At 41.6% G+C, this 27,282-nt stretch overlaps 1 protein-coding gene across 2 annotated transcripts in view; it reads right to left on the bottom strand.

Moving 5' to 3' along the window:
* LOC113407042 (POU domain, class 6, transcription factor 2) overlaps window positions 1-27,282 on the bottom strand; it is a 384,418-nt gene that overhangs the window by 95,734 nt on the left and 261,402 nt on the right. For both annotated transcript variants that reach the window (XM_026654131.2, XM_026654132.1), the window contains one exon: window positions 23,484-23,803. In XM_026654131.2, coding sequence (XP_026509916.2) covers window positions 23,484-23,803 — 320 coding nt within the window. The remainder of the gene's footprint in view (window positions 1-23,483; window positions 23,804-27,282) is intronic.

The raw sequence follows: 27,282 nt of genomic DNA, 5'->3' as shown, positions 1-27,282 counted from the left end.
GCCTGGGTCAGCTGACTCGGGCTCGCACTATGTGGTGGCTAATAGCAGCGTAGACGTTCCCGCTTGGGCTGGAGCCAAGGCTCTGAAACATGGTGAGGGGGCAGGGTCTCAGAGCCTGGGCTTCAGCCCAAGCCAGAATGTCTACACTGCTATTTTTAGCCCCATAGCACAAGCCCACGTCAATTGACCCAGACTCTGAGACTGACTGCCGTGGTTCCCCCCCCCCCCAGTGTAGACATACCCTTGGATTCCTTTTGGAAAGGACATACCGCTACATGCCTAAGCATGCACAGCTCTCCTTGCTACACAGGCTTTCTGAGATATGGCTGGGATTTGGCACAACTGCCTGGATAATTAAAATGTAGGTGAATATAGTGACCTAACCAATGTCTGTATAATTCAAATATTAACGGACTGCAAAGTTGGTAAGGGGACTTGATAGCAAAGGTTAATTTCTTAGTGTGTTTCAGGTACTGATGGGCAAACCTGGTCTGCAGGTTTGGTTAAGCATCTGAAAGTTTATAGGATGTTTATTCAACTTGTTTGAACATCCTTATCCTGGAAATCTTGTGAGACGTCATAGTCTTGTGAGAATTTTAGTACTTCCTGTTTGCATCTAGACTGGAAAAAGGGCAGGGGCAGCTTCTCCTGTGGTATTTCTCCATTTCCACCGACTGGACTAGCTAGAACCAGAGAAAATTTAGGGAAAAACCACCAAATGTTTTTGTACCTACACTGTTCATGTTCGATTCAGTTTGATTTGCGGGCAAAGGCTTGAGCCAGTGCCATTTAATTTGGACTATTTTGTCCATGCTAATTTATACAGACACAAAAGCCTCTGTTAATACTGATCCCAGCCTGTATGTTGTCTTTAGACAATTAAAAAATAAAAATGGCCCAAGTCTCCTATTAGTCAGTCCTGGTCACTCTTAGAGACCCCAGAATCCTCGGGGAATGACGGCACAGACCTGGCTCAATAAAATGCCCGTTCTCATCCAAAAAGTAAAGAAAACACACCTATTCCCAACATGCCCTGTGAATATGCTGCTACAATACCATGTTGTTGATTAACCATTGTTTCCTTTAGTTATTGCTGCTCCCATTGTGCTTACAGTTTGCCTACACTTTTGCATGAGAATGGGCATTTTATTGAAGTAGATTTGTCCCATCATTCTCCAACAGTTGTTTCATAACATAGTACGATAACACCAGATTTGCAGGGTACATTTGGAATGTGTGTATCCATCTTACACTCCAAGGGCATGAGAGACTGTATCGTATCTTAGCCTTGTAATGAATTTTAAGTTTCTCGAGACCATTACTCACCACCTGAAATAAGTGTTGGAGAGTAAATGAAAATAGCCATCCCCATCAGAAAAATATACATTCATTTAATGGCCGAAACAAAATGCCATCTCTGTTGTGATAACAAAAGGCTTAAAGTGCATTACTGTCGTTTCTCAATACACTTGCGGTCTGACTACTGGGTCAGATGGTGCAACAGTCCATGTAATCTCCTGAATGGAAAAAAATTAGGCTCAAAGTGCCAAATAGACGCCCACAACATAATATCAGGTAAAACAAACATATTCCTCCTACCCGCCCCCCCCTCAAATGTTAGAGAAATAGAGAGAAATTCCAGTCATTTCTCATTACTGTGAAGGTCAGCCTAGCTGGGAAAATTGTTTCTGCTTTACAATTCCCCAAACTGTAGAAAGCAGTTAGAGTTCTGGACAAAAACTAATGTTGCATTCAAAGGGAAAAGAGGCTGATATGGCATTGCTGCAGTAATAAGAGAATTTTTTACTCTTTCCACTTCCCTGTGAACCTAATCAACTGTGACATGAGAAAATATACTGGGCTCACCCAGCCAGAATCAGACTGCCACCTGAAAATGTCCTCAATATTCCACTGTTTGGGACTTTACAATGATCCTTCCGACATCAATTTTGTACATGTACATCAAAATGCCATTAGAAATGCTTACGAACACCTCCTGCTCACAGGCCTGCACTCAGACTCCAATCGAAGCCTGGCTGTAAAGACTCCCCAGTGGTTGACTAAAGGTTTCTTTCGATTACTCATATGAAAGCATTTGGTTATGGAAAGGCATCTTGGGGGAACCTGGAGGATCTAAGGATATCTACTCTGACCTCCCCTGTAAGCTCTCTTGAATGTCATTAGAAGCAATATATAATGAAGGTGCCTTAAAATCTGCCTTTCACATTTAATTAATATCTGTTGATTTATTGCATTTCTTTGTTCTCCTTAAGATCCAACAAATAGGTTGTGCCTTTCAAGGGATGAAAATCTGTGCAAAATCTGAGAGAGAGAGGGGGAAAAGAAAGTGGGTGGGGAAAAGAGAATGACGAGAGACTGAGAATATACACTATATACAGTATACATCTCTGATATGTACAGTATATTTGAGTGTCTCCATACACATGTACTGACACACACATGCTCTGCACATATGATGCAAGTGTAAATGAAGTTAGACAGTCTTGATAAATGCTTGGCAATTTAATGTAATTCTTGATGACAGTTTTATTATTTCTCAGTGATGAAAAGCTGAATAAATCTAATGTGACTGCACACAATGGTATTATCATCCTCTTCTTTTGTTCTAATATTTACAGGAAATATTACAAGTGTTTGACATATAAATTGAGCATTTGACTGACTTTAATAACCATGTGATCAATAAGAAGTGATATTTTTATAGTCTACGTTCAATATTTAAAGGGCCATGGGTGGAAAATCTTTATCACAGCAATAAGGCTAAAACTTTACTTTCAGAAACTATAATTCCTCTTTTTTACATTCTGTTCAGAACTGGTATCTTTAGAAGTCAAGGTCTGTTCATAAAAATCTCAATTGCATTGGACATGGGCAGCAGAAAGGTTACAGATAGGGGGACATTTATTTATTTTGGGATTTATTTTAACTTTATTGTCAAGAAGAAGTTCAGCCTGTAGCTTTATTAAAATGATTTCTGACACATATATCAAAGTTTATACTTTATTCTCACAAGAGACCAATTCTTTATAAAAACTCTGACCAGCTATAATCATATTCATATACAATATGTATTTCATATCTGATATCTGTGAATCCATCATCCTTTAAAAATATTTCCTTAAAATAACCTAAAATATTACATGCAAAATGGAACAAACAAACAAGCCCCACCACCCTTACATAAAACCTACTGCGCATGCAATGCTAAGATTGCAAGATCTCTCATCCAGTCAGGGAACAGACACAATACCACAAGACCTGTATGTCCAACCAAAAACTAACAGGCTTAAATTTGGAACGCTCACAATGAACTGTTTGTGAACAACCTACAAGCCGATAATTAACCATAGAATTTTTCAGCAAATAATTTAGAATCGCAGATAAATGTGAGATAATGATAAACGACTGGCAGCCAATTCTCAAACAGAAATTAGTCTAAATGCTTTGACTAAAGTACTCGCTGTGAATTATTCATTCAGCTCTATTTGGAACCCTTTAGTTTGCAAACTGATCATCGGTATTCAAACAAGATGGACAACCACCTCAAGGGTTAACTTATAACCAAGCTTATAGAATCAAGAGCACAGAAAAAGGGTCGCCAAGCATCTCAGACAGCAATGGATTGTAGGGTAGGGTAGGCAGGCCACCTACCAAGGGTGGTACTATGGTTCCCACTTAGGGTGACCAGATGTCCCGATTTTATAGGGACAGTTCCGACATTTGGGGCTTTTTTAATATGGGCTCCTATTACCCCCCACCCCCGTCCCAATTTTTCACACTTGCTATCTGGTCACCCTATTCCCACTGGCCATTGACAAACCTGTTATTGGGGTAAATCGTCTTGGAAGGGGGTTAGGCCATTTGATTGGTGTGGCTCTCAGGGCTGCACAGAACAACCATTAGGCAATCACCTCTCATTAGATCAAAAAGGTCTGGAGTGGGAAGTGCACTGACTTATTCTTTCTTCTTAATGAGTAGTCTCCTTGTGAGCTCATTATCCTTGATAGGATGGAAGACCCTGGCAGAAATTAAGAAACAGCTTCCTACTGCATGGGCCACACTTCACTAGTGAGCAGCCTTCGGGTAACTGCACGAGATAGCTTTTTCTGCTTAAATGGCTGGGTAGTATTTGTAATGTCCAGACTGATTTTCAGGGTGGTGATGGGGGCCACATGCAGTGTGATGAGTCTTTCTGCCAGGAAGCAGCTAGCAAAATTAACATGCTCTGAACAAGAATCATTAACAGGATTTAGCTAGCACTGAAGACAACAACATGGACCTTTGTTCTGAATATGGAGCCCACCAGCCTAGCTACTGACACAAGTCAGTAGCCCAAGGGCAGGCAAGGTTTACTGGGAGGTTCTGGCAAATGAGGTGGAGGCATTAGAGGGGTGGTATTTGTCCTGCTTCCAGGCTTACATCCATCTGGGGTTAGCCAGAAGTCACTGGGGCCTGGATTTTACCCTTTATTTTTATCACTTAGAAAAGAAAACACTTTAGTTAGACAATCAGGCCAGATTTTCAAAACTGGGTGCCTAAAGTTTGGCTCATAGGCCTTTATTTGGGCACCCTGGTAAGTGGCCTCATTTTCAAAAGTGTTGTGTACCCAACATGTTTTTTCCAAAGAGTATAAAGCCAGACAGGCAGTATTTCTACCTTTCATTCTGGGGTGAATTCATTCACAAAGGTGTTCCATATTAACATGTGTTATGTGAGACAAGATTGCTATGAAATCGGTCAGTATGCAGTGGCTAGTTCATAATGCAATAATGGCTGCTGCATAAGTAATGACCGTAACAAAGGCAGATCAGATGTATATGCTGACACGTCTGTATATGGCTCTTTCTGTATATGACTGCTTCTCTTTCTGCTGACTCCATTCCCCCTTTGACCTGTAGAACCCTAGGATAAGTAACACAGAGATTTCCACTTGTGTTCCAAGGCACTGTAGTTTAATGACTTGTGAAAGCATGTGCTTTGGTCTCTAAAGAATTTGCATTTCACCATGTTCCACTTGACAATTCCCTCTCCCAGAAATAATGAATAAAACCGTCCCATGTCATGCACTTGATCCAGGAGTATGTTATGCAAAAAGTTAGAGAACATTTAGTGAACTGTCACATCTTTGACATGCTCAGTAATCTTCAGAAAATCAGTACATATTACTATCACATTAGCAGAAAAATATATTAAATAAAGATTTTCAGTAGCAAGCCTAAAGGCTATCATGTTGTCTGTCACTCAGGTATAGGGTTCTGACCCACACACAGGTACATCCCCTTGTGTGCATGCAGTTATACCAGAAAGGTGACTAGCTTATGGGAAGAGCCATACCAGTATAACTGCATCCTCACTAGGGGAGTGGCATAGCTTGAACTGTACTGTGTAGTAAAAGCAGTGTAACTTTTGTGTGTAGTCAAGGCCTTAGTAATGCAAACACACACAGGGTATTGTATAAATCTATTTGAATGACTTCTAATTTTGGAATTTACAAACAAATTTGTCCTTGTTCCCTGTGACATTGATAGCCAAGGCCAAGGTTTAAAAAAAAAAATTAGCCTAAAGTTCTGGCTCCTAAGTCCATAAATAGGTTCTTTAATAAGTCGCCTGATTTTTAAAAGTGTCGAGCACCCAGCAGCTCTCAGTGAAGTCAGTGGAAGCTGCTCAGTGCTCAGCCCTTTTGAAAACTGGGTCCCTTATTTAAGAGACTAGCTTTAGGCTTCGTTTGGGGGTTTTTTAATTTGCCCATATGCCTCTACCCCAAAGGATATCATGTGGAATTGTACAAGGATAGAGCAAAATTTCATAATGTTATATGTGACTTTACAAAAACTTCCTCTGGTTAGTTTCCTGAACATCTTTGTCAGTGGCCATGCAATTGTGGCTCTCAGTCATAATCAGGTGAGAGAATTCTCATTTTAAATGGCAAATGAGCACCGAGATAACAGCAGCTTACATATAAAAGTTCATCACACTGAAACAGAAAGGAGTTGATCTAATGCAAAGGACATCATTAGCTTAAGATCAGTTGTCTAATCAGATCCTGTCGCTATGGGGATTGATCCTGTTCTAACTGAGGTTGAAGGATGTTTTGAATTGGCTTCAACTGTAGCAAGTTCAGACCGTGCTCAGGTGCTGATTCTGTTACCCTTTATCATTCTGTTACCCACCATCATGCTGAGTGATGCCTAACTCTGAAAGCAATCCAGTGAAGGGAGAAAGGGTGGAGACAGGGGCAGAACTGGTGCTCATTTTCTTGCCTTCTCACTGCATTGTCTTGCACCATTGTAAAATGTATATATATGTCCACTTCAGGATGAGATTTAGGCGATACTGATGTGACTAAACTGGTTTCTAAATTGATTTAGTTAAATGAGAGCAACCCCCTTGGGTTGGTTTAAAAGCGTCCACACAAGGAGGTTGCACAGATTTAACTAAAACAGTTCTCTAAAGCCAACGTGTTTGGTTACATTGGTGCAATCGCTGAGTGTAGGTATGCCTTCAATAAATCCTTTAGGAAAAGCTTGTCCCATGACATGAATTTAAGTTTAAGTTGAGCACTCTTTGCGCCTTAAAAAATAAAAAAGGTAAGATTTTGAAAAAATTGTAACCTAAAGACAATTGTACTTCTGACCTTACAGCCCAAAGGGCTGATCCTACAAAGCCTTACTTGCATGAGCCGTTCCAATGCCTTCCATTGCCTAAGGATTACTCACATGGGGAAGGGTCTGCCGAATTGCGCCCTAAAAAGTTGCTGCTCTTCCTAGTGAATAATTGCATTTTCAACAATTTTTAAAGTGAAGGTGTTAAGAACCCTTTGAAAAGTGACTGAATATTTCAACGTAAATAAATCTTGCATGTAAAATATAAAAATCTCTGTGTGTTGCATTTTAAATCTGATAAATATTTATTATCAATGCTGTTTGCTTTTAATCTGTTCAGGATATCATTCCTCCAGCTTTTTAGTACTTAAACAAAAATGGCATTTACATTACTATATTGCTTGCCAACAATCTCATTTTCTGGTTTAGTCAGCAGCCTTCATGCTTGATTAGTCTTTAATTATACAAATACCTACATATTAAAAAAGTTTTCTTTTTTCCATACTTTGAGCATGTAATTATTTTCTCTTGCATGCAATAACCTTTAATTTTAGGATTAAGCAACTGATTCTCTTTAGTATGGATGGATTTTTTCAAGTGTTAAAGCAAATTTGGTTATTGTATTATGAGTAGGAAAATTAACTTTAGGAAAACCTTTCATTAGAGCATCTGACAGCACACTGATCAGCTGCTGACAGAAACTTCAACATATTCATACGTGAAGACAAAATAGGGGCCTGATTCTCTTTCCTTTGAAAGCAGTGGCAAAACATCAGAGGGTGGAGGATTGGGCCTACAAGACCGCTTGAATTTTCTTGCTTTTTATAGTAGGAGTATGATTTGTATTACAGTCGTACCTAGAGGACCCAGCTGAGATCAAGGCCCCATTTCACAGCACCAAAACAATGTAAAAGACTGTAGTTCTAGAAGAGTTTCCAGATTCTAAATAGATCAGACAAATGGAGAATCAGAGAAAATCAGGGAGCAGAGGCAGAGAAAGGTGAAGTGACTTGCACAAGCTCACATAACAGGTCAATAGCAGAGTTGGGGGTACAACAAAGATATCCTGATGGCTGCTCCAATGCCTTATTTTCTAGACCACATTGCCCTCCCTGTGTATATTAGTTTTAGAATGTTAACTCTACAAGAAAACTTTTTTTAAGTATCAATAATGAGCATAGAGTGAAACCCCATTCAGAACATTCATATTCTATGTAGAGGAAACAGAGGTTCCAGTCCTGCAGGCCTTAGTCACAAAAACTGCAGGACTGGACCCACGGGATACATGAATGTTATTGATATCCATGAATGTAAACTTAAAATACCAATGATTTCCCTAAAACATACACATCACCCCAAACTTCTTTGGGGAGAAACAGCAATGATTTTAGAATGGATTTGTTTTCTACAGTTTTGTGGGTTTTGTATTTACGTGTACTGTAAATATTGTAAATACACACATTGATTGTATTGAGAACATGTTTTGTGGGTGGGATAGGGTTAAAAAAGGATGATGCTATAATTCCAGAAGGTTAGATTTTTATTTCATAATGTCAGAGAAAGCCTGACCTTGCTCCATCTTAAAGCAACAGGAAAACTCCAACTGACGTAAATAGCATCAGGATGAGACCACAAATAAGAAGGAAAGTTAGCTACAAAGGGTAGTAAACTGACAGCCATCAGGGAGAAGGAAATATACTGAACCCCTTACTTCACTAGTAAACTCTTTGCTGTTATTGAGCCACAGTTTTGGGTGTCATTTTGGTGTTTTGGATCGCCTACATTTTTTAAAATCTTTGGATCGCCTCAGCCTGACTGCTTCTCTGTTATGAGTGTGCAATGATTTTGCAATAGTGGGCTAAGCACAAGTCTTTTTAAAATAAAATAAAATAAAATAATCTTATCTTCCCTCCCCCCTTACTAGCTCAATGGTTTCAGCAGTCAAAAACATTGTGAAACAATGCTATTTGGTGCAGAGGTTTAATGCACTTAGTCTTTCATTTCTGGAAATTTGGCTTCAAATCCTAATTTCTGTCACAAACATAAAATTGTTTTTTTCAATCTGAGTCCCCAGTGGCCATTTGGCCATATCTACGATGACCGTTTAGAGCTGGGTGAAATAGAGAATTTCTGTTCCACAGGAAATTCAGATATTTCAACAATTATTTTCATCCCAAATTGGAATGAAAAGTTGTATTATCAAAAAGTTTCATAAAATGAAAATTTCTGAAAAATTTCAATTAGAAAGTGTCAAAATGATTTGTTTCAATATTTTCTATCAAAGCAAAACATTTCTACATTCCCATGTATGTTTCATTTCAGTGTGTTGAACTGAATCGAAACATTTTGCTTTGAGTCAGTTCGACAGTAAACGGAATCTGCCTATCCTGGTGATGTGCCTCATGTGAACTGTAATTCAGGTGCCTCATGCAATCATTCTTCCCTTTGGGCAGGGCTCCCTGGCCAGACGACATTTCCCATGATACATCATGCAGCTCAGCCAGAGAGGAAACCACAAGTCATCATGGGAGATGTAGTTCAGATACGGCCCTTGGCTCACAGGAAAGAATGGGGGCATGAATCACCTGAATCACAACTCTCTTAAGGCTAGGGTGACCAGATGTCCCGATTTTATAGGGACAGTCCCGATATTCGGGGCTTTGTCTTATATAGGTGCCTATTACCCCCCACCCCCGTCCCGATTTTTCACACGTGCTTTCTGGTCACCCTACTTAAGGCACTGTATCACTCTAAGCAGATGCGGTTTAATGTTGAATTGACTCAAAATGAAATATTTTGGTTCTGTTTAACAAACGGAAATATTTTGCTTCAGGCTGACCCAAAATGAAATGTTTTGTTTAGATTTTCCTGATATAAAATCATAACATTTCCTTTGGAAAGTTTTGATTATATGTAAACTGCAGTTTCCATCAAAAAAATCATTGTGACAGAAAATTCCTGACCGGTTTTAGTGATCATGTTTGCAAAAGTAAAAATGGGCATATTTTGTGGCAACATTTTTAGGGTCATGATATAGCCATACAAAAGTGGTGTCACAACTACCACCTTCTGATGCAACTACATATTTCCCAGAATGGGACTTTTTCTAGCAAGTTAGTGTTCTACATGAGTTTGTCATGAAACACTGAACAAATGTCACTAACAGTCACTTTGAGGAAAATAACAGCTTTGATAGCATCTGTACTTTTCTCTTCATTCCAAACACTATTCATCTCACTGAACACTTGTTCCACTGCACTGTTTGTTCTGGGCAAAAACACCAAATTCTACTCTGCATAGCAATAAATCTTGAACAAATGTAAACCCCCCCAATTGTTTTAACTGATTACAAAAAAACAAAAACAAAAACAAAAAAACCAACCAAAACCACCAAGGTGTTTTAGGTGTTCTGAATAAGTCTTGGCACATTTGGACATCCTATGTAAAAGTGAGGTGTATGGTCAACTTAGTCATAATATAATATCACCACACAATCTGCAGAGTTACTGTGTATCAAGACTGAAGCTTATTGGCAGTACTTCACTTTTCATAAGCTCTACATTCACTCTCAAAGTAAATACTCCCTTTACTCACAGCTCAGCCCAGGCCTGACATTTTTTTGACGTTCAGCTTTTCTTTTGGTTCTTTCTTTCCCTCTTTTTTTTTTAATAGGTGCACACTTCTTCACTTCCTGCTTTTGGCTGGGATCAGAAGCAAAAATACTTAAGTACCGTAATACAGATTGTTCTAAAAATCGTTTAAGCAGTGCTGACACCAAGGATGCTAGAAATCTCACGGGAACAGGCATTCTCCTGAGAGATCCTCAACCTGATTTCCAGATTAAAGAGGTTCAGATGGAGCCAGATCTTGGTCCAATGGTATAGCTCCTTTTGACTTCAATGGAACCAGGAGTTGGTCCCTAATTATTTTTTACCCATTGTATAACACAGTGCAATACATGGCAAGTACATGATTTAAAAATAAATCTTAGGATCATCTAGATCTCTGAGATGTCAAGTCTGATTATTGATCGATTATCTGCCAGGACTCCCCTTCTCTCACATGCTGCTTTATATCCATTTATTTAACTTGTCCCTAGTTTAACAGCTACGCTTCCAGTTGGAGCTTTTAAAAGGACTCTTTTCCAGGCTGGAACTATATGTCATGCCCTCTGATCTTTTGATTTTTCATTCTACATGTAATCAATTGTTGGTTACTTCAAATGAAAGTAAAGGGGTGGGGGAGAGGAGAAAATGTAACAAGTAAGATTCTTACAGCTCACCTTTCCAGTGCAACCACTCAGATAAAAGGAAATTTCTTTTTTGCCTTATTTGTTTCTAGTTGCAGTACTGAGGTCAGAATAAGCCAAGAGAACGAAGGGAATAAGCGTCCTGATGGGCTGCCCGAAGCTGGCTGGTGTTACGGATCAGCGTAAAGCCAGCTCTTTTTCCTGTGCCTGGGCCGATGTAACTCACTGGAGTGGCAAATTACATCAGACCTACAGCTGTAACCCGACATTATGATTAATTTGATCAGTAATTTCTCCTGTTTTTCATTTTAATCGGTGTGACTATTCTGCTGTGGCAGGTCTTTCAGATCTAATTAAGATAAATTTCAGAGTAAAAGACTTGGCAGAATTTTCGAGTCAAATCCGAGCATAAAGTGTGAAGACCTGCAGCACCAGTCAATCAATTTCCAGTAAAGACGGCAGACTCTAACTCAGCAATCAACCCATTAACACTTAAGCAAATTTCATAATCTTCAGGACTGTGCTTAGTCACTCTCTCAAAACATTCCGGCTTAAAAAAAAACATTATTATTTTTTTTAACATTCATCCTTCTTTAAATCTGCTACAGCTGCCAAGAGAATCCACAGGTGGACACTTGGATAGAGCTCCGCAGTGCTGCTGAAAAGACTTAGTTTAAAACTTTTAAAAGCTCAGAGCAGAGCGCTTTGCCCTTTTCTTTACGTCAGCACCTGAAAGCCAAGCAAGCCTTGTGAGGTGAAGATGAAGCTTTAATTCTATGAGATCTGCAGGATATTGCTCTCCAATCAGACTCAGTGAGCTACTCAGGAGAATTTCATACCATTTGCCTGGTTTCACTTGGTCCATATGTCATAGGTGCTGGAACTAGGGATGCTGCCGCACCCCCTGTCTTGAAGTGGTTTGCATTATCCACAGGGTTTACAGTTTGGTTCAATGGATCTCAGCACCCCCACTGTACACATTGTTCCAGCAACCCTGCCATGTGTCTCCAAGCAGAAGGAAATGTTTCTCACAGGGCTAGAAAGACTGAGGGCTTCCAATATATTTTAAAAACAGGCCACTTGCAGTTAACTCCCTAAACAGAAGAAAGTGCCCTTTGGCCCAACCCTGTGAGGTGTTAATTGCTGAATGGGAATTGAGGGCATTTAGCACTCATAGGAGGAGGCTCTTTGTTCCTCTGGAAAGGCCTTAGGTGAAGTCCATAATTAGAATACTTATGATATCCTCAAATCTGTAGGGCATTACATAAACAAGAATGAAAATGTTCCTACCTTTTTGTTTAACTTTTTTAGTTCGTGGAACCACAGAACTGCCAGAACTGGAGGCAACCCATTGTTCATCATCTAAAAGGGACTTTCAAAACCATCTAAGTGACATAGTAGGACATGTTTCAATGGCGCTTGGGCTGCTAAATCATTTAGGAGCTTTGAAAACCCCAGTCCTAATCTCTACTCCTTGTCCTTTTGTTTTTCCCCACTGTGATTATAATATCTCTAGTTTGTCTCCAATAAATGTGCATCAAGAGGTGGCTTGGAGATTTCGAACGACTTTATTCCATGGCCTCTTTTGTAAATTAATGCCATTCCCTAGTATATTTTACATATAAAAACTCTTTTCCTTTAAGTGTCAGATTGGAAAGAGGTTTCTTGGATGTAGCCAGCAGGTACATTGTTCATTGGGCCCTTGCTTTTCTGTTCTTGGATTCTTTTGTAAGGACAATATTATAAAATGTTCACCTAAAGAGTCCTGTGGCTGTGTGAAAAATGTGGGGGTGGGGAGGATAAGCCACTGGTTCTGGATACTTCCAGGTTCTTATTAACTTTTTGGAGCCAGTGATGAAAAGCAGGAAACATAAGACTAATACACTGATGACAGACAGACAGTTCCATTGGCTACAAAAGAACGTCTCAGGGCTGTGTTGATTTTTCTGTCACTGGGATCCCTGAGGCTTGCTGTGCCATCAACAGGAATAGCCATCCTACCACTTACAGAGGCTCTGGAAATGTAAGACTTCTTGGGATATGGATCACTTCCAAAATTTGCCCTGGGGAATATTTTTGCTTTTATATTTTTACAGTTTACTAAATACTCTAGTTGCTTTAGGGAGTTTATTAAGTACTCTCCTTTCAGAATCCAGAAATTGCTGGGGAAGCCAGCTCTACTTTCCCCTGCTTTCAAGAATTCTCTGGCAAATGGTTTCCTGTATTAGACTCAGCCTCTGGGGTGTTAATAATGCCAGTTGTTTGGCTTGAAGATTAATTTCTTTCACTTTAAATGTGAGTCAGAGACTGATGCTCTCTGCGCTTCTGAAAATAACAACACCTGCAGAGTATACTTGGATGGACCAGGTAGCCAGTGCTCCAACTGAAAGGAGCTCTCCTCAGGGAATGAAGACACTCTCTTATATATTCCTTTTCAGAACTCTTAAACTTCTCTTTGTTCGTTTAAATACAGCATTCAGCAGCCTTACAATGTGATGATCGAGTGCTTCAACTACCAAAATAGTAGTAAGCTTCTGGGAGGAGGAAGCCAGCTGTGACGAGAAGAGGACCCTTAACTGTACTTCTTTTGGCACTAATGTACTTTTTGTTGCAGAAACCTGAACTGTGGTGTGTTGCTGATCCCTACCTATCCATCGGTTAAGACAAAATGCTGTTTCCACATAGGGCTGAAATAGTCAGAGCCCCCGTTGGGACTCTCAAATACACTAACAATGGTTAAGAGAACCAAATTGGAAGGTTACAAAGAGAGGGTTCAATCTCGCACCACTGAATTTTGCACCAAGGGAATTTTGTCTGTGTTTTTATTGGCAGTCGGATCAAACCTATACAGCTTCACCACTAAAGTTGGCACTAATAACTGGCTTCCTCGCTGACAGCACCACTAGAGAGCAAGGACAGAATGGGTACAGAGGCTGAGGGGAGTGCTCCAGTGTAGACGGTGAATTCTTGTGAATGCAGCACTTCCTCTCCAAAACTCCCAATCTGGCAACGTTCCCTAGAGGGGCAATGTAATGGAGTTCATTCATCACTGGAGGCACCCCTTGGAGTCGCAGTGCTCTCTCTTTGTGAGGCAGCCCTCAGGCCAGGTCACTATATAGTTTTCCCCATTAGGGGTATTAAAGTTTCTCCAGATCAGCTGTCCAGGTGCCGCCTTCACTGGTCCGGCGCCACTTTTCCAGTGGCTGGTAGGGCAACCCAGGCTCACCTGCTACTCTGAGTATCAGCACTTGGGCTTTCTCCTACTTTGTCTTCCACAGGCTTTCTTCCTCATCACTCCTCTGGGTAAACCCCTTCTGTCAGGGATGGGATCCCAGGGCTTTTGTGCCCTGCCCCACCCCTGGTCTCCTCCTATCCACCTCTTTGTGCCCAGAGAGCAACTGAGGACTCTCTCTCTGCAGCCCCTTTCTGCTCTTAACTTCCTGCTCTCAACTTTATACAAGCTCAGCCTGCCCCTGTCCAGCTGGGCTCCTTCTTCAATTAGTTCTTGTCAGCCAAGTCTGAGGCTATGGGCTTGGCTACATTTGCAAGTTAGAGTGCATTAAATCAGCCCCGGGCGCCCTAACTCCTGAGGTGTCCACACTGGCAAGGCACTTAGAGCGCCTGGACTCTGCAGCTGGAGCGCTCCTGGTAATCCACCTCCACGAGAAGCATAAAGCTTGCTGCACCACGGCTGAAATGCCCGGGTATCAGTGTGGACGACGTGTTGCATTACTGCGCTGTGATTGGCCTCCAGAAATGTCCCATAATCCCCTGAAGTCAAGTGGCCACTCTTCTCATTGTTTTGAACTCAGCTGCAGGCATGTGGATATCCCCTTTCAAAGCTCCGTTTCTGACAGCCCGCATGCTTATCTGCTCCGGGACACAAAGCAAATCATTACTGTGGAATGCTGCTGCTGCTGCTGAGGCAGGCGTGTGTGTGTGTGTGTGTGTGTGTGTGTGAGAGAGAGAGAGAAGCGGGGGGGTGTCTGTGTGTGTCTGCTGCTGTCTCACCTTACAAGACAGCATGCTGACACACTCTCAGCCCCCCAAACACACTGTCTCTCCCCCCACAAACAAACAACACACTCCCTGTCACACTCCACCCCCCCCTTTTGAAAAGCACGCTGCAGCCACTTGCACACTGGGATAGCTACCACAATGCACTGGTCTCTGTGGCGTTGCAAGAGCTGCTAATGTGGCCATGCCACTGCGCTTGCAGCTGACAGTGCAAACACACGGCAGCGCTTTCCCTGCTGCTGTCTCCGAAGGTCAGTTTAACTCCCAGCGCTCTACATTTGCAAGTGTAGCCAAGCCCTTAGTCTACGCTACCACTCAGGTTGGAATAAGTTACGTCGCTCAGGGGTGTGAATAAGCCCCCTGACCGACATAAGTTACACCTACCTAGGCACTAGTGTGGACAGCACTACGTCAGGAGGAGATCTTCTCCCACCAACACAGCTACTGCCACTCGTTGGGGGTAGATTAATTAAGTCGATGGGAGAGTTCTCTCCCATCAGCTTAGAGCGGCTACACTAGAGATCTTGCAGCAGTGCAGCTACTCTGATGCAACGGTGCCGCTGTAAGCTCTCTATTGTAGCCATAGCCTCACTCTCCCCTCGGGTGCTGCCTTTGAGCCACCTTAACCTCTTCAGGGCTGGTGTGGGGGTGAACAGCCCATCACAGGCAGTACAAGAACTCGTAAGGTTTCCAGGATTGTGAGCATGACACCACACAAAAATATGAACATGCTGGTAGCGAAAATGATCAGTAGCTAGAACAGGACACTAGAAAACAAGCCTCCCAGGTTCTGTTCCTGCCTGAGCTCTTGACAGATGTGTATCCACATACAAACACGACTAAAGCTCCCTGTGCCTCAGTTTATTCAGTTGTAGAATGGGTATAATAATAACTACTTCATTGTAGTCAGGTGTTGTGAAAATTCTCTAATGTCTCTATAGGTAGTATATAAGCTCCAAGTATTGTATTATACTCCTCCTCCTTCTCATTCTCCAGGGAAACAAGGAGGGCAGAGATTAATATGAAAGATGTGAACTCATCTCTTACTGTATAGCAAGCAAGCATGACCAAAACACAGTAAATTTTATCTGATAAAGATATCCTGACGCTTATTTTATCTAGCTTTAAAATAACCAGCTTTGACTGACTCAGAGGTAGAGCAGGAATGCCTTTGGCTCTCGTGATAGCTGGCTTCGGTAGCAATTTTAGAGGAGACCCAGAAGGCTAGTGCTACTTTTTGGAAATGATGCATGAATTTCTCCAGCATACTGTAAGTTACCCTACCCCTAAAGGACTGCATATCTGGAGGAAAAACTGTGGTGGTGGCGAAAGCAAGGGGACAAGAGAATTAAGGAATTAGCAAGACTGGGAACAACGCCCTAGAATTGCAACGTTAATGGGTTTGGGCTGGGCTGTGCGTGAGTACGTCCAATCAATGACAACAAAATTGTTCAGTAGAGATTTTGAGACAAGGAGCTGGATCTCAGCTGGTGAAAATAGCATAGCTCCATTTATACCAGATGAGGATCTGATCCAAACACACAAAAAATCATTTCAATTTTATCAGAATTCTCAGGAACAGGGCTTCAGCTGTGTATATATTTCAGTGGAAAAAGCAACCCTATGAAACAATGACATGTTCTTTATCTGTTTGGAATGAGGTAGGATGGTATCGAGTATATTTGCAGCAAACTTTCAAAATTCGTGTTTGCAAATGGCTGTGGATGACACTTGTTGAATGCAGGGAAAAATCATTTTCAGAGAGACACTGCCAATTAATTACATTTCTTATGGATGAGGCCACCTGCTATTATTTGATTGTAAAAAGCAAAAACTGGAAAAACGACTTATGATTGCTGCATTATTTGACAAATTCACTCATATTAAAACTCTCAGCTGATACCACTATCGCCTCTCGTATTGTAAAGGCACACTATCTCACTTCTAACCAGTACTAAAAGTGAAGAATCATAGAATCATAGGGATCTCGAGAGGTCAGCTAGTCCAGTCCCCAATCCTATGTAGAGGAGCGGTTCACATCTTCTGTACTTCCTTCACTATTTATCTTTACAAAATAGTGTTTTGTCAAGCTGTTCTCAATCATTTGGGGCCAGATTCTGCCACCCTTATTCACACTGAGTAGTACCTTACACTGGAAGTGATCCAATTAATTTCAATGTGACTAGTCAGCCATTAAGGTGGTACCCAGTATGATTATGGGTATTAGAATCCAGATCTTAACTAATCTGGAGTACATGAATGAAAGGAGTACACAGCAATTTGAGAACTGTAAATATGGACAGACAGAAAGACAGAGCAATAACTACATCTTCTGTAAATTAATTATTTTCCCTGCCACTCTCAAAGCAATATAAACTTTGTTGTTCCTCCTGGATCTCAAAGATTTGTAATAAATTTCTGGAAATGTCAGTAAATGTTGAATTGAGCTCCTTTTTTTTTTAATGAGAAACTAACCCTTGAATACTTGTGGGGTTTTTTTGTTTTTGTTTTTTTTGCCTGTCGGAGCCCCAGGCGTTTGTGTACATACTCTCCCTCATTTATAGCTGAGTTTTTCAGTCTTTCTGACTCTCTTTCTTTGTTATAAAAATATCGAGGTGCCAAATACATTATTTAAGATTAGCATGAAAATTTAATCTGAAGAAGACTTTTCTTTCGCCAGCCTACGGTTTTCTTTTATTTGGAGGGCTTTTGTTGTCATCCACCCTTCCCCCCCACTTCTTCCCCTCCACCCTCTTTTTTATTTATTTTTACCTATCATCTTCCTTCAGCTTCAGTTACTGTATGTAGGCTTCTACGACAAAAGGTGGTTTGGCGCAGAGTTCTTAATACAGTCAGAATAGTTTTACAGTTGGGACTCTTCAACGGGGAATTTCTGTTTGTGTGTTCAACTTTGCCCATGAGTAGAGCAGTGGAAATTAGTTGGGATCATTCTCCACCTTTAGTGGGGATCTTATTTTGAGGATATAGGTGTGGATGGGTTCAACTGATCCATAATGCTCAAACACCTGGGTCAGTGTTCAACCAGTAGCTAGCCTTGTCTTCGGGGCCAGATTTAAACATCTGTTGTCAACACAAAGTGCCCTGTTCTTGCAGCCAAGCTGATAATGGACTAAGTTATTCTCTAACTTGAATTTATATTGCAAATCATCAAGACCTGAGGGCTCCTAAAAGTATTCATGGAATGGCAAGTCCTCAGGATTTGCCCATTAATAGGTGGCTGTTTATCCTTTGAAATTTCAGCAAGGTGGTCTCTCAAAAACAGGCATAGTGTCCCTTTCAATAGCAGAGACCATCCAGGATCAGAATTATATTTATTCCAAGCTGCCAATAATTTTATAGAACTGAAGTCTTCCGCTGTGTGTCCCAAATGAGCTAGATTTGCTTCCCTGTTCTGGCTCCTTTGTGCTAGTCAATTGATACAAAGCAACTGGAATCTGACAGCAGCTATCTTGGGGAGAAGTCCCCTGCTCTCAGATGGTGTAAAACCAAAAACCAACCAAACAAAAAAAAACAAAAAACACCCCAAAACTCCTCCATCACCAACTACCCCCCCCCTTCAAGTCTGGGTAAAAGGGGAATGTAAGGGATCTCCTGGGATGAGGTTGAATGCGGCTCCACTCCAGCAATTCTCATCTGGTATATTGTCCTTTAGAGATTAGTTATGAACCTCATTCAGCTCTATTTCACTCACATCAATGTAAATCAGGAGTAACACCTCTGTAGTCAGGGCAGAACCAGACCCACAGAGTGGAATAACCAAAACTAGGATTTCTCCTCTGCTATTATAAAATAACGGTAAGACTTGCTAAAAAATAATATATATTTTTTGTAAATGCAATCCAGTCCACTGAATTGAATAAAGGATAGCAATAGAATTATAGTGCAATATTACAGAACAATCTGACAAGAATCATGCTGAGAATTTTAGCCAGTGTGCAGTGTATCAGCGTTATTAATTTCTGATCAGCTAGAGAAAGCACCTCACTCAGGTATACCTAAGCAAGTCACTTTCATTTAATTTTCTTTCTGAAGACATGACAGCATCTGTACATTTCAAGATATAATTGTTGTTATCCTTCAGAGTTTTTGAAACAAACGCAATCATCCTTCTGAATTACTGGCTTCTCATGACAATCTTTTGAGGTTGCATTGTTCTAAACTAATATCTCTCAGACAGATCCTGAATAATGTAAGAAGATAAAACCCACATGAAAAATCAAGAATTCAGAAATGAAATTTAAGCTGTCAAATTTTAACTTAGTTGATCTTTATTCCCTTAATATTCCTCAAACAAAAACCATTTCATTCTAGTTCATAAAGATCATTACCTTAGAGGCCATAATATCTTTGAATTTAGTTCCAGGTCGATTTTTAAGTTAAAGTATCAGACATACAAACAAACAAACATACATACATTCTAAGCAGGTATTATAAAGTAGATATATAAGGTGATACCAAATATCTGCTGTATGCTATTGCTAGTTTACTTGTACAAAAGAAAAAAAAAAACTTTGGACCCAGTCCTGAAACCAGATCCACCCAGGTGTAAAGGTTCATCTTTGCAGATCAGACTGCAGGATTGGGGTCTGAAAGGTTAAATTTTGCTTGACGAAAAGGAGTTTACCATTAGTCTAGGCCATGATTCAACACATCTCTAACTCTGAGTATGCAAGTAGTCCTACTGAAGTTATAATGTAACAGCAGCTGCTTTGGAGGCATTTGTATGGGTATCAATGATCTGCATATTAAAGAATCCCAAAGTACTGAATAACATAATATACTGTCCTCTAAATAGCCCTTAACACAATACATTTAGGGAGGTTTAGAAGCATTATGTTCTGTTGTAGAAAAGGTTCACAGGCTAAATCAATGGGATTACTCACGTGCATAAAGTTAGGCATGTGGTCAAGGATCTTTTTGAAGAGAATTATTTTGTTCATGGATAGCCATATTTTAGTGGTTAAAGAAATGATCATAGAAATACTTAAACTTATCAAGAACTCAAACGCTTCAAGGCAAGGTGAGAGTATAGGGCTACCCCTTAAAATCCCCAGGTCAGACTGTGACTGGCCTGATGGGGGTGCACAAGCATCATCATCTCCATGTTATAATCTGATACACATACCAAGATCCCTAGCAGAGTAACATCAACATGAGTGCTAGATTCCTGAGTCTGGCACCTTTCAGCGGCACTAAATACAATTAATTAAAAACACATTAAAATAAAAAAATGGGTCAGCTACCTTTAAATTTAAAGAAATTCTAAACAGAGGGAGAGAGCGAGAGGCAGGAAGGAATGGTTAGGATGCTGGCCTGTGGCTTAGGAGATCTAGGTTCAGTTCTGTGCTCCACTACAGTCTTCAGTGTGACCTCAAAGAAATCATGACTCCATGTGCCTCAGTTCCCCATCTGTAAAATGGGGATAATAGCACTGCCCTACCCCTGAGGTGTTGTGAGGATAAATACATTAAAGATTGCAAGGTGCTCAGATACTATGCTAATGGAGGCCATATAAAGTATCTCACACAAAGAGAAGTTACTGCTGTGACATGCTTCTTTGTGCTCCTCCAAGTGAAAAATGACTTTGTTTAGCTAAAACTTTGCAGTCATATTGGTCTGTACCTTTAGATCAGAGATGGGCCTAGGAGGGAGTGTTCAGATCCAGATTAGGTTCAGTTTAAGGTTCGAGGCCACATCAGGGCTAAGGGTTAAATTCTGATTCAACGCTGATGACATCTCTTGAACAGTTCTCATTAGATCTTAGTCCTACCTAGTGGAAATCTCAGGCGGAACTGTTCTCACTGGCATTTGGATTCCCCTTTACCAGAACTGGGAAATATGCCCCTTGCCATTTTGGATCTGATCTGCAGCCAACGCTCCAGCAAGTGGGTTTGGATCTGGGGAACTGAAATAGGAGCCCACACAAAACGTAAAGGCTCCCAGATTGAAAGGTTCTGGTTTTGGCTCAGCTGCATTTGAGATAGGTTGGAAATTAACAAACAGAATTAAAAAATGGGTTTTTTTTTTGTTTAGAAGACCAAATGCACAGTAACTTCCAAAGCAAATAGCTAACAGGCATTTTTAGTAGCATATAAAAAATGTACTTAGCGTGCATGCATGGCAGCTGCACGGAGACAATAAAATGTAACCGCAGCTCCTTTGGAGCTATTTCTGTCTCTATGTGTCAATAATCTGCATATTAAAGAGTCCCAGAGCCCTCTCTAACATGATGGACTGTGCACTAAGTAGTACCTAAGTAGCCCTTAACACAATACACAGTAGGAGCTCTAGCAGCATTATGCTTTGCTGTAGAAAAGGCTCGCAGAGTAAGGACCTGTCTCCAATGGACTTTTAGTGTATTAGCTGAACCATTTTAAAACACAGTTTTTATTCAGTTTAGTCTTAAAGAGGTTGCATATGATCTGACTGGCCAGCATGGACAGGGCTGAGTGCCTCATTTAAACCAATTGTAATAATTGTGTAAAAAGCATTTGAAAATAGTGAAATCATTATAGAGTTAAAGATGCAAGGTGAACAGGCCTGAAACCATAGAGTTGTCAAAGCATAAAAAGGGTAATGGCAAAATTTATAAAATAAAGTAAATGAAAACCTTTTTTTGCAGTATTTCTAGCTGTTGTTTAAAGTACAGTTCTACTCTGAAAAGTGAATGTATAAAAACAGCACCTTTTTACTCGAGAGATCTTCTCCTTGTGTGTATTCACAGTCATAGTTATGTGTGTAGTCAAAACTGCTCTTGTGGGGTTTGGATCCAAGATGATGAAATTCAAGTAAGAACAACTGATCTTGTGAGAGTGGTTTTTTTTTTTAAACAAAACTTTCTGGAACTGCTTGCAAGGCTTTGGCCCCATCATACTCAACCCCTAATCTGGATCTGAGCACTGCTGCTTCAACTGCCTCTGGCTGAAATAGAGCTATATACTTTTTTCGTATTAAGAAATATTATGAACAAAAGTTCTAATATCCACCAATGCCTTTTCAAGTCTAGTGTAGAGTCATGAATCTAATTAATTATAAAGTGCCCAATGGGATCGTAGTGGCTTTGATGGAGTTGTAAGCCTATTATGTCAGTTACCTCTACAAATCTGAGGGATCTCCAAACACCAGGAAACTGTACATACTGTATTATATTCAGTGCAATAATTAGGCACACAGGGCTTGTTCCTGCACTACTGAAGTTAGTGTGAGTTCTTGCTCCCCAATAGATAAAGTTGTAGCTGGCTGTTTGAAATTTGTGCACACATTAGCTGACATTCATAGATTTTAAGGCCAGAAGGGACCATTAGAGTCTAGTCTGAACTCCTCTATGACACAGGCTATTAAATTTCACCCAGTTGCCCCTATGTGGAGTCCAATAACTTGTATTTGGCTAAAGCATCTCTTCCTGGAAGGCATCCAGGTCTTGATCTGAAGACATCAAGAGATGGAGAATCCATCACTTCCTTTGGTCATTTGTCCCCATGGTTAATCTCCCTCACCATTAAAATTTGTACCTTATTTCTAATTTGAATTTCTTTGGTTCTAACTCCCAAACATTAATTCTTGTTATGCCTTTATATATAGCCCTCTGTCTGCAGTACTGTATATTCATCTTCTAAAACTTCTAAAGTTGATGTGCAATAGCACTCAATGTGATCATTAAGTACTGCGGGCCTGAGTCTCCTCTCACCTCTGTAAATCAGGAGTAGCTCTCCACTGTCTTTAATGGAGTTACACCAGTATACAACCAGAGTAGCTAGGAGAAGAATGTGGCCCAGTCTGTGCAAGTAGACACAGTTATGTCTAGCCATGTGTCAACAAAAGGCCTTATGAACAACCAAAAGAGCCACGAGTCAGTGTAACTATTATTGCCCCCAGCATTTCAGACATGACAGTGGGGTGAGTAGGTAAGGATGAATTTAACCCTGGATTTGTGGTCCGCCATAGGAGTCTCAATATTGTTTAATTTAGCTTTTGTTCTTAATAAGACTAACGATAAAATGTGGAGATGAGAGAAAGGACACCTTTCCTACCCTCTGCTTTGAAACTTTTTGGAAATAGTGGAAGCTAAAGCATCCTGAACACTTATGTTATGACAGCAGAATTCTGAATGTACAATAATGAGCATTTTGGGAGCATAATAACTTTAAATGGCAGCTGACTTTGTTGCTGCTTTCAGAAAATAGCAGATGGTGAGACTGGTGGGCCAAACTGATCTCTGCTATAACACCCATGAACCTAGTGGAGTTACATCAGAGAAGAATTTGGCCTGTTTCACCTAGGAGCTTACGATGTTTGTTTCAGGAGCAAAAGATAATATTTGCCCTTCAGAAGCAAACAGTCTAGGAATTTCACTTGTTTTGTTTTTCTAGTTTCCTAAGACAGGCTTAGGCTGAAAGCAGCATGCACATAAAGGATGGATTCAAATTAGCTGACACTGATCAGTGTGTATGCTCAGCACATGCAGTGTGCATTTTATTTCCCCCACAACGAGTGGATTGCTGCCTTCCAGAAGAGAGAAAGTTACTATTCATTGCTACACAGTAGAGATTTCTATTCACCAGGGACCATCGTACCTGCAGTGGATTTGGAGAAGTGAGTGGAGATGGAAGGCCATGTCCTGGTGACTGGTTGGGTTTCTGAGGGGAGTTTGAGGACTGCTGGGCTGGCGGTGGTTGGGTCTGGCTCTGGGGCTGCGTTTGGTTCTGCTGTTGTGGTGTCTGCTGCTGCTGTGGTGGCGGCTGCGGTTGTTGGGCTTGTTGTGTCTGCTGAGCTTGTTGCTGCTGCTGGCTTGTTTGCTGCTGCTGTTGTTGCCCTTGTTGCTGCTGCTGTTGATGATGCTGGAGCTGTTGAAGATGCTGAAGTTGCTGAAGCTGGGAATTCAGGGATGAGGTAGCTACAAATTAAAAAATTAAACCGAATTATACATGATACAGCTCATGTACTCCAGAGACACTTACTAGGTGAATTATATGCTGGACCAAATCCTGGTCCTATTGAAGTATATGGCAAAACTGATTTCAACCTGGCCAGGAACTGGCCCATTGTGAATAACACAGTGCAGGCTCCTGCAAGAGTCTAAGAAATATTTCACCAAGAAAACCAGCATTCAGTTCTGCTAGTGCAGCTCTTTGGTGAAATCCTGGCTCCACTGAAGTCAAAGGTAAAACACCCATCCAGTGAGCCCATGTGTAGGTTTGGAGCCTGATCTTGCAGTCTTTGCTCAGACAAACCTAGCAATGAAGTCAGTGGGAATTTTGCCTGAGTAAAGACTAGAGGACTGGGCTGATGGGATGCTGTTACACATACCATAGCGTGATTTGATGCCACTACATAGAGAAAGAGAGAATCAAGGTTATAAAATAAAGCATTCCCTGAAAAGATGAGCAATGACACAACAAAGCTGTAATATCGACACAGGGTATTTATATGGTAGGTATCAGGAGATAAAATATCAGGTGTGATGTTTTTTGTACAGCGCATAGGTAATAAAAATAGACAGTAAAATGCACTTGTGCCTCTGAGCTTTGAGTCCACCTTATCATTCAGTCTAAAAGCTGTAAAACTCTTGTGAATTACTGCCAGCCTGGTAGACACCGCTCTCATCTGCTGGTGGCAAAAATATCACTTTTTCACTAGTATGGTGCCCTCAACCAAAAGCATCCAAAAGTGTGGGCTCAGTTCACCCTGTTGGCACAAAGAACACATGGTATCTCCTAGTGCCAGCAGGGCCACCTTAGGCAAATGGGAATCCAGTCACGGAGGAGGGCACACAGTGTTTGCATTGGGGACTTCATATGTGGAGGGCAATATTAAGTTGCAAGCCAGGCTTCATAGAAGCTGTGTCAGATGCAGCTGCCCAGAAGATTCACTGAATCAGCACATGTCCCAAGAGTCCATTTACCTATGCTCAGCCATCACTTTTGGAGCTGTACTGGCTGGCGACAGGAGCCCAATGGACAGGAGGTTGTAAGTGTCATTCACTGCTACAACCCACCGTCCAGAGGGTCTTGTTGCCACCAGGATGCTCCATCCGGAGTTGTATCAATGGAAGCCAAAGTAACCTTGGAGTGAATCAAGCCTATTATTTAGAAATATAATTTACATTTCATGGCAAGAAACATTGTTTACCAGGTTCAACTGCAGATTTGTCAAATAAACAAAGTTGATTCAGCTTTCTTTTCATGCTGATAGCCCTATTCCAGCTCTCTAGGTATGTATGCCCTACAAATGACACTGAGGTTTTGGAGTGATTTCTGAAGTCACTGCGTGGGTAAAGTGGCATAAAACAAAAGAAACGGGTGAGGAAGAGCAGGGAAGTATAAACCACATAGGATGCATGGTGGAGTGGGCAGCATATGGGAAGAACCTTTCATCACCTCATTCCAATATTCCTAATTTATCTGCAATAATATACAGGTATTCTTCAATCAACAAAGAGAATCAAATGGCTAATGTGTATTTACATGAATTACAGTCATGTATGTATGACTCACCTCAAAAGCAACCTGAAAAGGAAATTAAACTGCAGCTACATCAAGGGAAACAGGGCCGGCTCTAGGCACCAGCAAACCAAGCACGTGCTTGGGGTGGCACATTTTCAAGGGCAGCATTCTGGCCGTCTTTTTTTTTTTTTTTTTTCTTTTTTTGTTTCGGGTGGCAAAAGCCTAGAGCCGGCCCTGGCGGCAGCAGCGCATCGCCCTGGGGCCGCTGCGGTTCGCGCCGCGGGGGAGCAGCGCCCACACCTTGTGGCTGGGCCGGGCAGGCTCCGAGCAGGGGACACTCGGGCTGGGAGCTGCCCCTCGGGGCACACGGAGCTGCCTGCAGATGCCGCAGGGCGGCCGCCTCCCCAGCGCCGCAGCCGAGGCTGGGTGAAGCGGCCAGAGCCACAAAGGGTCTGCGGCAGGGCGGCCAGAAGCAGCAGCAGGCCAGAAGCAGCTTGTCCTGAATTTGGTATTCTCAGTTGTGACCCACTGAGGCACCGTGATAGGCTGGCTGTAGAGAGCCACGGCGAGACACGGGGTGCTTGAGCCCAAAGTCCTGGAAGAAGTGAGGCCACGGGGCCCGGCTAGGTCTACACTACCCGCCTGAATCGGCGGGTAGAAATCGATCTCTCGGGGATCGAATTATCGCGTCTTGTCGGGATGCGACAATCGATCCCCGAATCGACGCTCTTACTCCACCAGCGTAGGTGGGAGTAAGCACCATCGACTGGGAGCCGCAGAGGTAGATTTTGACGCCGTCCTCACAGCGGGGTAAGTCGGCTCTGATACGTCGAATTCAGCTACGCTATTCGCGTAGCTGAATTTGTGTATCTTAAATCGACCCCCGCCCGTAGTGAAGACCTGCCCCTAGATGCCTACGTCTGTTTAGGGTAACTGCTGAACATAGCAAGTGATGATGAACAAAACAAAGGACATGTGACTGGGAAGATGGCGCAAATATTAACAAGACGACATGGGGAGTATTGAAAGTGGAGAATATGGAGAATAATGAATGTTGCTGCCAAAATATTCCTATTACTGAGCTGTTGGAGAGGAAAACAAGTAACTGTTTAATGGAAGCTAAACATGACAAAATAAAAATAGAGAGCGACCATCAAATTAAAGGCGCTTACAATACACCAGGCAAGACACACCAACCGGGAGCAGTAACTGTATGCTCCCACCACTTTAGAAAACAGAACCATGAGCTAGATGACTCAAAGTCTTGAGGGTAATTTTAAAAAAAACCTTCTAAGATTTTTCTACTAGCATATGAAAATGAAGACTGGAGAGTACATGTATGTTGGAAGGCAACTCTGATTCCATTATATGAAAATATAGTTAGCACTAATACAGTCTGCAATACATACAACTTTTTTATGGAAGGAAGGTACATTTGCTCCAGGGGGTAAGCAATCTACACCAGCCTTTTACCTTGCACAGATTACTTCCCCCTCCTGGCCATCAGGAGTGCCAGAGTCAAGGCTCCCCCACTCGCTGTCCCTGCCTGCTCTTTCCCCAGCCTCTTGTGTGGGAAGGGGAGTGGTGGCTGCATGGAAGCTGCATTCCTCCCAGTTCTATAACTAGGGCCCTACCAGATTCATGATCCATTTTGGTCAATTTCACGGTCATAGGATTTTAAAAATCGTAAATTTCATGATTTCAGCTATTTAAATCTGAAGTGTCACAGTGTTGTAATTGTATGGGTCTTGACCCAAAAACGAATTGTGAGGGGGGTCTCAAGGTTATTGTAGGGTGGGTTGCGGTACGGCTAGCCTTACTTCTGCACTGGGACACTGGCTTCAGAGCTGGGTGCCTGGCTAACAGCTGCCACTCTCCAGCCACCCATCTCTCAAGGGAGCGCAGAAGTAAGGGTGGCAATACCATGACC

Source organism: Terrapene carolina, unplaced genomic scaffold (assembly GCF_002925995.2).
Source record: "Terrapene carolina triunguis isolate 2854851 unplaced genomic scaffold, T_m_triunguis-2.0 Scaffold182, whole genome shotgun sequence".
Taxonomy (NCBI): Eukaryota; Metazoa; Chordata; order Testudines; family Emydidae; genus Terrapene; species Terrapene triunguis.
The sequence above is the reverse complement of the archived record's forward strand: the minus strand, read 5'-3'. Positions and strand labels throughout refer to the sequence as shown.